The 18030-nt window shown below is 49.9% G+C and overlaps 1 protein-coding gene across 1 annotated transcript in view; it reads right to left on the reverse strand.

Moving 5' to 3' along the window:
• Positions 1 to 18030, reverse strand: part of cdkal1 (CDK5 regulatory subunit associated protein 1-like 1) — a 164112-nt gene that overhangs the window by 97668 nt on the left and 48414 nt on the right. The window contains exon 8 of the mRNA XM_062465209.1: positions 9023 to 9126. Within this exon, the coding sequence (XP_062321193.1) occupies positions 9023 to 9126 (104 nt within the window). The remainder of the gene's footprint in view (positions 1 to 9022; positions 9127 to 18030) is intronic.

Genomic DNA, 18030 nt, shown 5'->3' on the forward strand with positions numbered 1-18030 from the left:
ACGTAAACACACACAACAACCAGACCAGGGTGCTGATATATACTGATGATGCTGCCAGAGAGCGATGAAACATGACTGTGAAGGAGAGGATGAAATCAGGAGAGGATGAAACCAGGAGAGGATGACACCAGGAGAGGATGAAACCAGGAGAGGATGAAACCAGGAGGATGAAACCAGGAGAGGATGAAACCAGGAGAGGGTGAAACCATGAGAGGATGAGACCAGGAGAGGATGAAACCAGGAGAGGATGAGACCAGGAGAGGATGAAACCAGGAGAGGATGAAACCAGGAGAGGATGAAACCAGGAGAGGATGAAACCAGGAGAGGATGAAACCAGGAGAGGATGAGACCAGGAGAGGATGAAACCAGGAGAGGATGAAACCAGGAGAGGATGAAACCAGGAGAGGATGAAACCAGGAGAGGATGAGACCAGGAGAGGATGAAACCAGGAAAGGATGAAACCAGGAGAGGATGAAACCAGGAGAGGATGAGACCAGGAGAGGATGAAACCAGGAGAGGATGAAACCGCTCTCTCTCAGCAGAACGAGCATAGTAGTCTCTCCCCAAACACACACAAGCTCTCTCTCTAATGAAACAAACCAATTAGCAGGGAAATGCTGGGACCTCGATGTTAAAGGTTTGGGTTAATTACAACGGCGTTAACTTCTCATCTAAATCCTGTGTGTGTGTGTGTGTGTGTGCACCAAGCGTAAGAAATGAATAAAACATGCTTGTTTACCAACGGGGGCAAAGAGAAATAAAGAACAGTTCATTTCATAGACTAATGTCTCATTCTGTTGGTGTTGATCCAGTACAATGACTTTTTAATGGGCTCCGGTGGCCACACAGAGTTGTGCGTGTATGTGTGTGATGTCAGTGTGTGTGAGAGTGTGTGTGTGCACTCTATTCTCAGTGCGTGTTCATTCTCAGAGACCAGGAAGAGAGGGTGAAGGTGGAAAGACCGCTCTTTCAGAGAAGCTGCTGCTTTGATCTCTGCACCCTCACACAAATGTACACACACACACACACACACAGAGATTATACAAGAATAGGTCTGTGCAGGGAGACCCTCACCCCCCAGAGAAACACACACACACACAAACAGAAAGTACAGTAGGTGGAATACATCTGAGCTGAACAGCTCCGAAGTGAGCTCACGGCTCCATTCTACAGCCGCGCACTAACCTAAAACGCCGCAGGTGAGCGTAGGGTTGAGTCTCTAACTGCGGAAACACCCACCCCAGGTGAACATGGGCTTGAGTCCCAGTGTTCGGTCTTGACAACGCTACATGAGCAAGGGTTCACGTGAAGTACATCAATTAATGTTCCTTTAGTTTACCCCCTTAAAACCTAGTCTAGACTACAAAGGGGACAAGGACTTAAGTGCTTAAACGGGTGTAGCCTTGTATTAATTCTAGAAGTGTGTGTTCAGTAAAGGAGCATGCCAAGCATTGCCAAGTCTGTGCTTTCATTTTCTTGAAACACTGTCAATTCTCAATGGGATCTTGTGAACACAAACTTGGCAACTGCCTGCTTTTATTGTTTACTGGCTGTGGGGCTCAGGGCTGAGAGAAGGCTTCAAAGTGCTTCACAACTACACTGGAGCTGGACCAATCGGGGGGCAGAGAGAACACACTCTGAGGGGGGGAGGCAAGGACAGAGCGAGAGAGAGAGAGAGAGAGAAAGAGAGAGAGAGAGAGAGAGAGAGAGAGAGAGAGAGAGAGAGAGAGAGAGAGAGAGAGAGAGAGAGAGAGAGAGAGAGATCGAGGTGAAGGCAGAGAAAAGGAGAGTTCGGGAGAGTAAACATGCACAGAAAGGAGAGGTAATGTTAGACGAAGAGAGAACGGGGAGGGGAGGGTTAGACAAAAGGAAAGGAAAGAGTGAAAGAGAGAATGAGAGTCTTCATGAGACAAAGTCAGGGAGAATGAGTACACAACTTTTTCTATGAGTTTGCCTTGGGCCTGTGTGTGTGTGTGTGTGTGTGTGTGTGTGTGTGTGTGTGTGTGTGTGTGTGTGTGTGTAAGCAGCCAGTACAACAGGGCCAAGTGGGAGTGGTTCTGCTGCTCGTAAGGATCCCACTCCCTCCTGGTGTGACTGTCAGACCCCCCCCCCTGCACCAAGTCCTTCTCCCAGCCGTTAGATAGAGCCTGTTGATACATGGTCAGATGTTGCTGGTCTGAAGCGTCCTGGTCAACTGTCCTTCTGCACCTCCTGTGGGTATATAAACCCTCCTGTGGGTATATAAACCCTCCTGTGGGTATATAAACCCCCCTGTGGGTATATAAACCCTCCTGTGGGTATATAAACCCCCCTGTGGGTATATAAACCCACCTGTGGGTATATAAACCCTCCTGTGGGTATATAAACCCCCCTGTGGGTATATAAACCCCCCTGTGGGTATATAAACCCTCCTGTGGGTATATAAACCCCCCTGTGGGTATATAAACCCCCCTGTGGGTATATAAACCCTCCTGTGGGTATATAAACCCCTCTGTGGGTATATAAACCCTCCTGTGGGTATATAAACATCTGTGTACACCGCCAGCTGGTCTCAGTTACCTGCTCCTGAGGTGTTTGTGTGCGTGTGTCGTGGTGAAAGAGTGTCCACTCGCCTGAAAGAAAGTATGTGTGACACATGTGGTATCTCCTCTCAACTCCTCTTGATACTTTGTTTACTGGCTTGTATCTCCTTTCCTCCCTCCTCCTCTCAACTCCTCTTCTCCTCTAGATACTTTGTTTACTGGCCCATCATCTGGTACTTTTGCCCCCTCTCTTCTATTCTTTTGCCACCTCTCCTCTATTCTTTAAACATGTTCTGAGTCCTAACCATGGACTTGATGTATTAGATAAAACAACATGTTTGACCACTGGATCCTGAATGTGTGGCCCAGCATTGTCACCCTGAGCCAAAACACTGCAGGCTGTTTTCACCCGTTTGACCGCAGGGAACTGAGGAGGAAGTTGACACATGAAAATAAAACAACATAGCGTTGTAACCAACGAGGTGTAGCAGATGCTTTCAACAAGACACACACACACATGTGTAAAAGAGTGGTTGTTCAGAATAGAACAGAGCACACCAAGCATGTGTCTGAGGAAGGAGAAACAAGCCGTTGGAACACAAGCTGTGTGTGTGTGTGTGTGTGTGTGTGTGTAGACACACAGAGAGAGAAAGAGAGAGCAAGAGAGAGAGAAAAAACAATGATGAGCTCAGCAGCACATGGTTGTCACTGGCAACCTCAGAACACCACTGCCACCTACTGACTACAGGCAGAAAGAACTCCCCTCCCCCACACACTGCACAGGAGAGAGAGAGACAGAGAGTGAGACAGAAAAAAAGAAGCGAAAAGAGAGTGAGAGACAAAGACAGAACCGATACATTGCCCTTGTTTTTGTTTTATCTGCCAAAGAAATCCTTTCCAAAAAATTCATTAACAGTAATAAATAATTAATGCTACCACCATTGTTTAGTGTCTTGGGAGGAGACGTTGAGTACAAACCTGTCTAACAGTGATTTGGCTGAGCTTCACAATGGAGGGAACGTGAGAGCAGAGAGAGAGAGAGAGAGAGAGAGAGAGAGAGAGAGGGAGAGAGAGAGAGAGAGAGAGAAAGAGAGAGGGAGAGAGAGAGAGAGAGAGAGAAAGAGAGAGCAGAGTGTGTGTTCATGTGGTCGAGCAACACATCATGACAGCGCCTACATTCTCACACACCACCAGCAGCAAAGGGAGGACCATGACCTGGACCCCTGCTGGACCTGGAGAACCCCATTCATTTTAGAGACTTACGGCGTGCCACCGTTGAGCATGTATGCAACTTTTATGGGATCAGAGTGCTGTTTCTGTTTCTAGAGAGAGGAGAGCAGGGAATTGGGGGTGGGGGGGTGGTGGGGAGGGAGGGAGGGATATTCCAGACAGTTCCACACAGCAACTAACCGGATGAATGCTTCCTGATCCAATACATATTCTATTCATGAGAACCCACTTTAGGGAGGGGGGATGGGGGGGATATATACCAAAAATGCTGTATAAGGCAGTATTGAACATGCAGGCACACTTGTAAAAGAGATGGGGACATTTAGACTTAACAGTCCTGCTTACTCCTAATCTCCAGCACACACACCGCACACACACCACACACACACACACACACCGAGAGGACAGTACCAGTCTCCACTATACCCTGGTTGAAAGCTGTAATTACTCAGGCTTCATCCACCTCTGGAGAGCAGAGGGACTTTAACCACATCTTCAATACTCCACTAAGAGCTTCAGGATGCTATTGATATTAGCATATTGATTATGACTGAGCCATTGGGCTTTTTTTTTTGTTGAAGTGATGGCGTATTGAAAAACTCATGAGGGATATTTGCTGAGCAGGTGCTTCAACAGGAAAGGATTCACGGTCAACTCTGGAAAGTCTTAAACGGAGCTGCAGTGAAATAGACCTGTCAGAAGCAGAGGAGAATTGTGTTTGCCGAGAGTGTTAAGTGCTGGAGTGCAGAACAGGGTAGAACCTAGAGAAGAGGACAGGGTAGAACCTAGAGAGGAGGACAGGGTAGAACCTAGAGGAGAACAGGGTAGAACCTAGAGAAGAGGACAGGGTAGAACCTAGAGAGGAGAACAGGGTAGAACCTAGAGAGGAGAACAGGGTAGAACCTATAGAAGAGGACAGGGTAGAACCTAGAGAGGAGAACAGGGTAGAACCTAGAGAGGAGAACAGGGTACGATCTATAGAGGAGGACAGGGGAGAACCTGAGAGGGGGAGGGGACTGCTTGAGGTAGTATTGTTCTCAGACAGCACATGATTAACATGCTCTGCCTTTATGTCTCCTGATTGAATTCCTCTCATAAACCAAACTTTTAGTATACATGAATAGCAACGCATAGGCCTACTGTAAGGCTATAGGATATAATACTGTACAGTAGGGAACATATTACTACCAAGCTAATGGAGGCCAGTCAACATGGCAGAGGTCACACTGGAGAACATCTCGTTCTGATATTCCATCTCTTGGTGGATTGTGTGAGACGCACACAACCACACATACAGTCACACACACACAGACACACACCCTAATCTTTTTAAACACTGGCCTCTCCCTGGTGAGTTCATGCTGGCGAGGGTGAACCAGTTTCCTGTGCACTGGCCCATCCTGACCAATGAATACATTAGCTTTGGGTGTGCTCTGATGCACCTTGTAGCGGAGGCAGACTAGGGACCTGGACAGTCATCCATATAAACAACTCTGGGAGAAACACTACCCCCGTGTGTGTGTGTGTGTGTGTGTGTGTGTGTGTGTGTGTGTGTGAGCAGAAAGGGGAAATGCAACATGTTCACTTTGATTGCTGGTCAGTACATTTTCTGAACCACTGCTCCTAGACACGGCAGGCCTGAGGATGGAGAGAATGACAGGAGTGATGGACTCCACCTGGAGGAGGGGGGAGGAGGAGAGATGATGTAGGGAGGAGTATGGGACAGGAGGAGACAGTATTGTCTTGGTCCTACATCACATATAACCCCAAGCTCCTTCAGTCGTACATGTGTGCGTGTGTGTTTATGTGAGTATGTTTGTGTTTGCGTGTGTGTTTGTGGGTGGGTGGAGGGGGGTACTCAAACACCTGGTGCCGAGCAAACACAAAACACACACACACACACCTCGAGCACCCTAGAGACATTGATCATGTCCCCTGGTCTCGGAGACTCTGGCCTTCTGCTTATGCATTCAGAGAGAGGCCCAGTCAACGGTGAGACCCGAGGTTAATGCTGTCATCCCTCCCTCCATCTCTCCAGCCCTTCCCTCATCCCTCTCTCCTGCCTAATAACCTCTATCTGGGACCATGCTTCTTTGGGACACATTAAATATGTCACTCCTGCATTAGGGAGCCCGGCTATATATCACCTTTATGTGTGTAGGGGGGCAGGGGGAGCAGCTGCCAGTGGAGACCCAGGCTGCCCTGCCCCCCCCCCCTCCCTCAGCGGTGTTCTGGGTAAATATTTGAGGCTGCCATTCATTAACGCAGGGGACGTTTATTTAGCTCGGAGCGCCGTGTTTGTGAACTTGAGGCAGTGATTGTTTAACCCTGGGCTGGCACCAACCCTATCTGGGAATATTGAAACACACACTCGCCACCACATTCACGCTCAAACACACACACACACTCGCACTAAAACGCGAGCACACACGCGCAGCCTGCAAGGTTGAGCGGCGTGAGAGAGTTGGCAGCCAGATGTTCCAGTGCAGGGAGGCCGGGCTTGTTTTAATCCTGGGCGCTTTCTCCATGCTGGGGATTGTAAACACACACACACACCATAAACACGCACTCAGCGACAGGCGTATACAGACCCATCGCTGGGTCACAGGGGTTTGACTCGTTTCCCTGACACACACACACACACACATACACACTTTGTCCCAAAGGCAATTTCGCAGGGGCAGGTTTGCACAACCCATTTTCAATCCCCATCAATGTGTGCATGTGCATGCTGCAAAAGGGTCACTTCAGTCAACGTACGTGTGTGTGTGTGTGTGTGTGTGTGTGAGAGAGTGTGTGAGTCTACTCCCCCCCGTCCCCACCCCCCCACACACACATTACTGTAGCGAACTTTGTGGCCCCAGCCAGACAGTGTGACGTTCTTCCTGCCTGGAGCTCTGGCGTTATCAGAGCCGGGGCTCTATTCTATTGTTCTACTGTAATTCTATTATTAGAACCCAAGCTAGGTCTAGGTGTGTGTGAGTGGCTGTCTGTGTATGTCTGTGTGAGAGAGAATAGCTCATGTCCGAATACACACAAACGTGCACGCGCACACATTTACATTTACATTTAGTCATTTAGTCACACACACACACACACACTCCCTCAGCAGGAGTCAGACATTAACACTGAACTGTCTAAACACTCCAGTGGGGAAAATATATGTAAAAAGCCTTGTGATGGGAACTTATTCATACAGCCATTTGAATAATTCAAATTACTTAAAAAGGGTTCCATTTTTTTGTCAAGCATTCGCCAACGCTATTTACCTCCAATCTCATTTGAATAAATACATAAATCCTTTCAAAGTTCAGAGATAAAAGGATAAACCTCACTAGGGCGGCCCGGCCAATCAGAATTAGCATTCATTCTTATGCTTTTCATTTGAAAACGCGGAGCAAATCAAATTGACGGGCCCGTGTGTGAAGCTCAGCTGGGTGAGATAAGCCCAGGTAGAGGGTTAGGGGAGTCTGGTCCTAGCGCCAGTTAGTCACATGTGAGGGGATGTGGTGGCCCTGCTGTCCAAACTGCAGTCACTGCGGACGCATGCAGCACTAACACCAGACAGCAGCTGTTTCAGGGCTTGTGGCGAGACCTGCTGTGGCCTTGCACTGTCGCAACAGCACCATTCTGGGTGTGAGAGTGTGTGTGTTTGTGTTTGTGTGGGGCACAGAACTTCAAAATAAGAGAATGGTAAATGGACTGCATTTATATAGCGCTTTTCTACCTTAGCGGCACTCAAAGCGCTTTACAATGTTTGCCTCTCATTCACCCATTCATACTCTCACTCACACATACCGACAGCAGCGAGCTACCATGCAAGGCGCCGGCCTGCCCATCGGGAGCAACTTGGGGTTCAGAGTCTTGCTCAAGGATACTTCGGCACATGGCCTGGGAGGAGTCGGGGGTCGAACCGCCAACCTTGCGATTAACAGACAACCCTCTCTACCCCCTGAGCCATAGCCGCCCCGAGAATGCGGTGTCTTGCAGCGACTTCTCCAGAATGACACCCGCCCCTGCTAACCCCTACTTCCTGTTCCCCCTGTGGGTCTGAGTTGAGCAGCACACACACACACACACCAGCCCCTCTTCCCCTGGCTGCTTCCCCAGGTCTAACGGCTGGCCAGAGTCAGCTTCTGCTTTCATGCTGCTAGTGAGAAAACACCACACATACACACACGTGCTTACACACATAGCGCTCCACACACACACACACACACACACACACAAACACACCAGTGCTCACATACACAAAAAACACACACAGACAGACTCGTGCTTACACACATGCCCCCCCCCCCTCCCACACACACACACACACGTGCCCCCCCCCACACACACACACACAAACACATGCCTTACAACCGGTCACATGGCAGAGCAGTACCACAGAGGTATCACGGTACCACTGTCACAATAAGCCAAGAGAACAGTAAACAGTCTGTCACAGGGCTCCGCTACTACATGACAGGAAAAGCACATGCAGAAACAGTGTTTCGCCCACAAGTCAGAGAGCAGCACACACACACACACACGCACGCACACACACACACACACACGCACGCACCGCAACGTCTAGTCAGCCATGCTCCACTGTCAGAGGCCAGGGAGGCAGCCGCCAAGCTTTTCCTTGACTGACTGTTGATTGACTGCGTGGAGGCCGTTCCTCACGACAGCATGGCCCAATAAACGACAACATCAACATGTGTTTGTGATGGCCTCTAATACACCCCCCCCCCCCCATCCTGTCAAAGCCGCTGCACTCCAGATAAGTGGATAAAGACGTATTCCTGCCCCTGGTGCTCCAGCCCCCCCGTGGACATTAGTGGACTGGACAAAAGCACATGATCAAAATAATCTTGTTGTGGACTTGGAATGCTGGGGTCTGAAGGGGAGATCCTGGTGTTGTTGCATCTCTCCTCTGGTTTAGGAGACTGGACTAAGCCTGCTGTTGTTCTGCGACTGGTGACCCTGGGAGATCACGACTGTAAACTGATTCACGGCTACAGTCATGCCACGTTTTAAGACCTTCACTGGGATTGGATGGACCCATTGATGTGGCCGATCAAGTGGATTGGCTGTTAGGCAGGATGAGGAGGCGGCCCTTCCTGTCTCCATGTCTGGGGACAGTTGCTGAGGAGATGACAACACACTGTTCTGACTGTGTGTCTGTCTGGCGGTCTGTCCGGCGGTCTGTCTGGCGATCTGTCTGGCAGTCTGTCTGTGTGTCTGTCTGTCTGGCGGTCTGTCTGTGGGGCGTTGAGACTTACCTTGGAACGACTGCCTGGCCCTCTCCACCAGCTCCTCTATGGGGTAGCTGGCCAGGTCTCCTCTCGCATGCTTGGTCTTACAGTACGTACACGCGTTCAAACACCTGTGGAGGGAGGGAGGGAGGGAGGGAGGGACATTAATACCACTCTTTTCAAATCATTTTATGTCAAAACCCTGTTTCATGTCTGAAAACCCTTGTGAAGACACAAGGGTTGAGGTGAGGCGGTGTGAAGTGGAAAGAGTATACTGTAGGACTCATTAAGGTTTTCCACACAGCTAGCTGTCTTAGATCAAAGGGAGCTTTCAGAAGACGCAGCCGTGTTTTCACTCAAACACAGCGCTGATGAACATGAATGCTCCTGTAAATGGCCATCCACCTCCAGACAGGATCAATGCCCACGTCTTGGGTCTGTGTGTCTGTGACGCCGTGCTTCATGTCCAGCGCAACAGACACATGGACAGGTGAGCATAATGGTATCTCCCTGATTAGGATCCACCGTGGAACAGGCGATATTGGAGCTTCTCTCTTTCTCTCTCTCTCCATGTCTATCTCTCTCTGACTCCCTCGCTCCTTCCCGTCCCTCACTATCTCCCCCTCTCTTTCTCTCCTGCCCTCTCTCCCTCCCTCCCTCCCTCTCCCACCATATCTGTCTCCAGAGAGAACCCAGTGCTCCTGGTAACAACAGCACTTTTATCCTCTCACACTTCAGTCTTTCTTCCCCCCTCTCTCTTCTGCAAAGAGAGTAGGAGAGAGACTGTAAACATGCTTTGAGAACAGGCCTCAGGGCCAACACGAGACAGCCCCGCCCCCCCCCCCCCCCCCCCCGCCCCCCCCCCCAACACCCCTCTCCCCCACCCCATCTGGGAGCCGTGAAACAGGTCTCAGAATAAACCCAGACGCTCCCCTCCTGCTCGGCCCCGCTGTCGCATGGCGGTGGTCATGCAGCCCGGCTGATGATCCCGCCGTGAGACTGGGACTGTGAGAGCGCCCATGTGAACGCGGCCGCCAAAACCAATGGAGAACACTCCGCCTCCAGTCCCGAACAGACGCGGCACAGTACCCACGGCTAAGAATAAAAAGGACTATTTCCGACCGAGAGGACGAAAATACATTCATCTGGAATGTTCTTATCTTGTGGCCCTACGAGCTGCAAATGCTCCTTTGTGGATGGGGGACAGAGTGTGGGGGGGAAAACTTGTAAAGGTTTATAAATGATCTGGAGGTCTGGAGCTGATGTGAACTGAGGTTTCTGGGGGATGGGGGGGGGGGGTGTTCAGAGTCTATCTGGGGCACTTTGCTAGATTGGCATGGGCATTGAAGATGGCAAGTGGGTCACATGACCTTGCCTGGGAGAAAACCAAAACAGATGGGGTCCTGTACTTGAATCCCCCCCTCCTCACACACACACACACATTTTTGATACACGCAAACAGATCATTCTGATAAACACACAGCACTCCAGGGGTCTAGACCCCCTCCCGCCACACACTTTAATGTGATCTAAGCCCCTAGTATGGATCACATTCCACATTAATCCTGAGAGACAAGACGACACACCGCTGTGTTTCAACATCAAAACAATGAGCTCAGACTGGTTTGTCACTCCAAACTGACACTGACAGGAAGACAGGCAGTCTCACAGAGGAGAGAGGACAAGAGAGAGGAGAGAGAGAGAGATAGAGAGAGAGAGAGAGAGAGAGAGAGAGAGAGAGAGAGAGAGAGAGAGAAGATGAGAGAGAGAGGACGAGAGAGAGAGAGAGAGAGGACGAGAGAGAGAGGACAAGAGAGGACGAGAGAGAGAGAGAGAGAGAGACACTCCATGTTACCTTGTAAACAGTCCTCCAAAAAACAACAACACGATGACTCAATACAAACAGGGTCCCTGGACAGACAGTGGTCTCTCCACTTATTAATCCAGGCCCCCTAACGGATGCCTATTCTAAATTAACTTGACCCCCCCCAATGGCAGGGACCCACCCGAGAGGACGCCACTTCCTTCAGAACACACGCTAGATACGCACTAAGCCATGACGATAAGCGTGTCCACGGTTTCCCCTCTTTAATTGGAAGATGAATCTAAAGGCGTGCATGTAAACTGGGTTCAGCTTAAAGACATCATTACACAAACGCAGCCTGAGCGGGGGAGGATGGGGACATGGAGGACTGTTCCACTGTCATGTTTGTGTTGACGAGACAGGGAAGGTCACATGTGAGAACACAAGAGGAGAAAAGTCAGTGTGTGTGTGTGTGTGTGTGTGTTTGTACACTAGAGTGAATAGTGCGACGAGACCGAAAGACGACGATGCGCAGAAGTTCACACGCTGATGTCAAAGTCAACTTTACGATTCTGAGGGGATCAGCACATTTGGCCTCGCTACTTTTTTTTCGGCTTCAAACGTTTCTTTTATTTTTCCTTGGGGAAAACAGCCCATCGCGGCGTGCGCCTCTGTCTTCAGATAACTCGGAGATACTGCACTTTATCTCAAGCAATTATCATATGTGGTGAATGTGTGGTAATGGATTCTAGTGGGTACCTAGAGAGAGCAGACAGCTCTTCCATTAGGTCTCAGTGCTGACGGCCTGCTTCTAATTCTGGCTGGGACACATGTGATGCTGCTGCGCTGGAATTACTGGGGAAAATTGTAATTACAAAGTGCACATAGGCCTAGTTAAATTTGCTTTTAAACTTGGTTAATGATTTTTTTTTTCTTCTTAATTTTACTCTCTGCCTTTCCCTCTCTCTCTCTCCCTCTCTCTCCTTTTCTGTTTCTCACTCTGTCTAACTTTTGAGATAACTTTGAATTGATGGGTTCTGTGCTAAAGCATGAGCAGCTAGCTAGCGCTGCTGTTCTTCAACACGGAACCACGTCCTCTGGCATGGGGGGGCATGGGGGGTCGGAAAGCGCCAGATGAACCAGATCCTGATGAAACGCTCCAAAATGAAGTGCAGCAAATAAAGAACAATCGCTGTTCAAGTTTTATGACAGAAAGAAGAGTTATATCACTGAGAATATTATACACTTCACTACTACACACACCCAAACACAAATTGGTAGTGCATACAAATGAAAATTATCTTCGCATGATTCAACGCCATGCCATGTTTCAATCTCCATTGTCAAACGTTCCAAATCAGGCATATCGAACTGTCACATCATTGCCGCCCCAAAAGGGCACGCCAAGTAGAGCGAATCAAACTCCCCTGTGCATCCAGCAGTGCCTCTTCAGAACCTCCCACGACCCGTCAAGGATGTGACGGCGGATCAGATCCACGGGGAGGAACACGGGGAAGCCGAGAGGAAGCAGGCCTGCTCGGTTAGGTATAGGTGGCACGACAATCCTGAATAGAAAGGAGGAGCACAGCAGGAAGTCCTTTCCCAGGTAGACGAACGTATGGAAGTTGAGATTGACAGGTTCAGGCAGGAGGACTTAGTAGTGTTATTTACTTGATACTTTACGCTAGGTCTCGGAGCCCCCCGCATGAACCAGCTCCGCTTGATTGTACCCAGAGAGAGGGACTATGGTGTCAGAGGAGGAGGTCCAGGAGTCTTATGGTGGGACTGGAGGATAGACCCTGGAACACCTGAAGGAGTTTATAACCTGGCCTACCGAGCTGAGGAAAGGAGAAGGGGAGAGGAAAGGAGAGGGGAGGAGAGATCTTTTCATTGTGTGTCTACAGGCCCTGTGGGGAAAACGGGTGAGAGAGTGAAGCCTCTCGTCTCTCCTCTATAACATCAGATCATCTCCTATGAACTCACAGAGGGATCATTCACCCTGCCCTTTTCATCAATCCTCGCCGCAAAAAATAATAATCAATAAGCGGAATTAAAGCTTGAGCTTGGACGCAGCGAGTTCGAACACAGTTTCATCACATTCATTAAGGGGCGAGGAAGGGAGGGGGGGGAGCAGCACCAACCAGAGGAGTGTCTGTGTGTCGGTACAAAGACAGGTCCTCCTGACGCAGGGCTTCAACAAAGAAGGTTTTGGTGCCAACAGAACGAACTGAACGAGGACTGAAGACTGGCTAAAGGTGTGCGAGACGGGAGCAGCGGTGATGACCGAGGCGATGGGCAGCCTTTATGTTTGGTGCTTGTGCTTTGTGTTGTGTGTGAGGGGACGGACAGCTGACCAGGCTACAGACCCCTCGATGGTGACGACAACACAGAGAAAGCACAAACACATGAATCTGGAACCCACCCCCAGCCCCCTCATTCTTGTCCCCGTGACCCTCCAGTCACAGTCATGGGGAAAGAGGGGGCAAGTGAGGGAAAGCCCCTGTCACACAGGATCATGAGTTAAGGTCAGCAGCCAGGCAGATAAGAGCCTTTGTTTCTCCTGCGCTGTGTGGGGGCTGGGGGCCGGGGGCTGGAGGCCGGGGGCTGGAGGCTGAGGGGTACCGTGGTGGGGGGGTGAATCTGAAATCACTCAGGAAACAGCCGATGGGACCAGCGCCTCTCATCCGGCTACAACACACACACACACACTCATAAACGCACATACACCTTCACAGTGAACGACTACAGTGTAGTTCCAGTGCAACAGCTAGCACAGGCTGTGGGAACAATTCATAAATCAGGTAAGTGTCTGGGTTTGACGACATTCTCAGTATAGACCCAGACAGAGTCAATCCTGCAGATCCACAGTCTCACACTGCAGCTCTCACAGGAATAAACGCTGGAAACAATGCTCACAAACAATGTTAGGATGACGTCAGACACACACACACAACCCAAACATTGTGATAATCACAGTATGTTTACAACATACAGACTAATCCCTAGGCAAAGTGGGTGACATTACTAAGTATGGATGAGCTGGCTCTTTCTGCCTGCTTCCCCTGGCAACAGAGCCGTATGGGCCCAATAACATCATTCCCACATCCCATAATAAACAAGGCTCCTCAATCAGATCAACAGAATCCTTCAGTGTGTACAAAAAGGTCCCAACTATCCCCGTCCTTGACAAGACGGCTGACGAGCCCTGGCGTAAGTGGGCATTATTAAACAACGCACGGGACCATTAACGATTTCATACTTCCTGACCGTTCGGTGCCTCTGAGACGAGATGACCCCGGCCTAGTCCCGTCTCACCCCTGACTGAGCCCTGCTGGCTGCCGTGTCTCTCGGAGCCTGGGGAGAGCTGGTGAGGCTGGCGTCTAGCGACAGGCCTGTCAACACGTTGCTCACAGAGGGGAGAGCATGCTGCCCCGCTCCTCTACAGGCCCATTAGACACAGTTAGACCAGCGAAGCTTGAGAAAACACACTGGAATTACCCCTTCACTGACTGTCTTACCATCACACCCTCCACACTGAGATAAACAGAGGGAGAGAGAGAGAGACAGCCGTTATTATATAAAATGCTGGTTCCTGTTTTATGGGCCAGGTCACTGATGACGGTAAACAGCTTGTTTATGAGTGATGAATCTTCACGCCTTGACGCCTCACAATAGCCCATTCACTGTCACTCCCTCAGGCTACACACACACACACATACAAGCTAAATGGACTGCAAACCTCCACCAGACACCACTTACACATACTGTAGAAATGAGAAGCCTGACCACGCCTTGTGTTCTTGCCAGTAAAGTTTAAGAAGCCCCTCAGGCCTTGAATGCTGGATTTTCTTTCCAACAAGCGGGGAAAGCCAACCCCAAGGCCCTCCAGCACGTGCTTGAAGCGCATGGTGGTGACCCCTGCCCCACAGCCAATCAAACAAGTCTTCTTGTGTTTCCCTGTGAAGCAACAGTGTTAAGGTTAGCCCACGCTAACACTGTGTTGTACACAAAGTCTCTGGTAAGGCATCATGGGTAAAAAATTAAAAATAAAGAATAAACAAGTAAAAAATGTATTTATGATGAGTGACAGTTTTTTATATTCTTTCTCATCAAGCAGCCTTCTCTGCCTGTTCTACGTAAATGTTCTTGTTTAATTGGTTACAACTGCTAACACAATTAGCATAGCTACAGGGCATTGGAGGATTCCAACAGCTGCACAGAATTACTTTTACTTTTTAATGGGAAGGAAATTAATAGGAGTGGAAATCAATTTAATTTGATTTAATAGGCGTAGACATTAATACCAAACCTAATGAAACTAATATTGTAAATCAATTTCTAATTTAATTGAATTTCATAGGTATTCCCAGACGCCAGGTTAACTGCTTGCTTGGGTTGGTGTTGCTGGGGGGTCAGTCAGGTTAGCACGCATGCTTGGACCCGAGTTGCTGGCTGGCTGGCTGGTATAGATGGCGCGTGTGTGTGCTACGGTGCTGTGCAGTAGTGATCTTGAGAGAGGTGGAGAGCAGTGGGATGAGGCAGAGGCTGCTATTCTCCTACTGATCCTGTCAAAAGCCCCCCTGCTTAGGGGACAACTTAGCACTGAGCATAACAACACTGTCCGTCTGTGCTGGCTAGACAGGGGCCATCTGGAGGTCTGTCTGTCTGTCTGCCTTCCTGTCTAGTCTACCTGTCTGTATGTCTGTATATCTGGCTGGTTGACTGCCTGTCTATCCATTCGTCAGTGTGTCTGCCAGCCTTGCTGAGTCATCCTTCTTGCCAGTCAGCTTCCTCGTCTGCTCGTCTCTGCCAGCCTGTCAACAGTGTTCCCGTAAACACACCCCTTTTGGACAGGAAATGACTGACGGGCCAACCAATCAACCGCTGTCCCCCCCGAATTTCCCCCGGAAACTCAGTTAGCTGGGTTAAAAGGAAGAAGTCTGTTCCTCATTATCATCATCATACTTATATATCAGAGTCTCCAATCTGACCAGGTTCTATAAGAAGATGAATGTGCTCTATGCATACTGGCTTCATGCAGGACACAGGGGGTGTTTGGTATCCAAAGACCAGCACAAGTGCAGGTTCTCTTAAGGTTGTGGAGTCCTGAGGATCTGGGAGAGGGCAGCAGGGGAGTCCAGCTGTGTCCTGGCCCCTGCTGGACCCCCAGTCCAACCCCTCCACTCTCCGACCTGTCAGGCACCAGACAGGAGGTCAGACCTTAGACCGGCCCTCTGCCCAGGAGGGACACGAGACCACTGGGCTGAGAGGGAGGGATGTAGGGACACACGCACGCACACACACACACACCGGCACACGCGCTGGGAAGGAGCCGCAAGCAGTCTCCATCAATAGGAGGTTGGCAGGAGAGAGAGGCAGGGCTGTGACCCCTGGCGACCTCTTGGTCTAACGGTAGAGTGCTGTGTTTGACACACAGGATGTCACGGTTACACACCCACCGTGTCATGGGTTGGTTCTGTCACTTTGAGGATGCATCTGAAACACGGCCTCTTACATGAGGCCATCGGCTCCCTCATGTAAACAGGACTGGAACTTTTACCTACAAACTCATCTGTTTGGCCTCTCATCTCCAACAATAAGTACATTCTGAGGGGGTTTAGCTCTCATTCGACTGGTGAAGTTATACAAGGTTAAATCAAAACGCTATTGGGTAGGGATCAGACAATTGACCCAAATCTGGCAAATCCCTACAAACATTGTGCATTTAATCATGCTGCTATAAACTGATAGTGATTCCCTGCTGACCCGCACAATCCTGCTGAACACAACTCCTCATCCACCTTTAAACTCCATGACCCCAAAGTTTGTAGTTTTTCTTTTTTTGTGCTAGCAGCAGTGGCAAGCGATCAAAGTAATAATCAAAACAAGTCGCCCAATTTAATCAGGGGGACCGCAAAGAGGGTAAAGAACTACAAGTCCCACGCCTACACTTCCAACCCACAAAGGAAATACACGCTTGGCATCTCAAGGTGTCTTTTCATCTCGTTTGTCGCTACGCGTCGCCGGGGGAGGAGTTTTCTAATTAACCTGGCATGCTGCTGTGGGGCGGTGTTCTCTGCGCTGTCGTACAAACTTGCAGATTACAGGAAGCACATCAGAGGGGGCCAGGCTGCACCGCTATCCCAGGGTGCACTGGGGCGGGGCAGGCTCCTATAGACACGGAGGAGACCTTGTCTAGGTAGGTGTGTATGAGGGACAATGTGGAACACACACACACACACAAAGACACATGCACAGGCACACACACGCACGCAGACACACACCATTGCATGCTGCTTAATCCGTTCTAGGTGCTACAGGGCTTCTCCCCTGATGCTAGCTAACAGCTTTCTAAGCAGGTGATGAGTCCAGTCAGCTCCCTACAGAGACATGTGTCCTTCTCCAACAAACCCCCTGTAGAAACACTTGAGGTTCTCCTATCTCCAGCTCTCTGGGTAATTGGACATAAAGGACCCGTCTAAAAAGAAGCTCAGAGATGGGATGGATGAGTTCTGGTCACACTGAGGTTCAAAACAAGGTGACCCCTGCTGACCTATAGCCTCAAAAATAAATAAGAAACACATGTACTGTACACACACAATCACCGGGCAGCAGAGTGATAAATTGGGTTCCGTACCCCAGTGATGGCTTTGTGCTGGCCTCCCTGTTCTGGCCTTACTACCTGCTGTGGCCAAGCACAGCTCCCAACTTCACAGAAGACGCCCGCACGCTGGAACGCCAGCATGCTCTCCACGGCAACACGCTCCCGACGGCAACACGCTCCCCAGGACGCCATACATGCTCTGTGACCAGCAGGTGAGTCCTCGTCAAAAAAGCAATCGAACAACAGCAAAACTCAAATGCCTTCACTTCTGAGAGAGATGGACCACTGAAATGATCAGAGTGAAAGTGTGTGTGTGTGTGTGTGCGGTCGGTCAGAGAAGACCAGTCCACAGCGAGGAGTCTCGGGTGCTGTCGCATGTAATGTTTTCTCCATGGTTGACAGGGTCTGTATCAGGTGCGGTTCTCTGGGCTTTTGCGAAGCCTTCTGTGACTGGGGAAAAAAGGGCCACACAAATCAACTTTTATTTGATTTTAATTGATTTGAGTAAAGCAATGACTGACGGGCAGGTGGGTGGGTGGGTGGGGGTGAAGAATTGTGCATTTCCAGCGCTGGGTTGAGACCCCTTGCCCCCCCCCCCACCCACTCCTTTCAGGACTGTCTCCTACA

This window comes from Osmerus eperlanus, chromosome 7 (assembly GCF_963692335.1).
Source record: "Osmerus eperlanus chromosome 7, fOsmEpe2.1, whole genome shotgun sequence".
Classification (NCBI taxonomy): Eukaryota; Metazoa; Chordata; class Actinopteri; order Osmeriformes; family Osmeridae; genus Osmerus; species Osmerus eperlanus.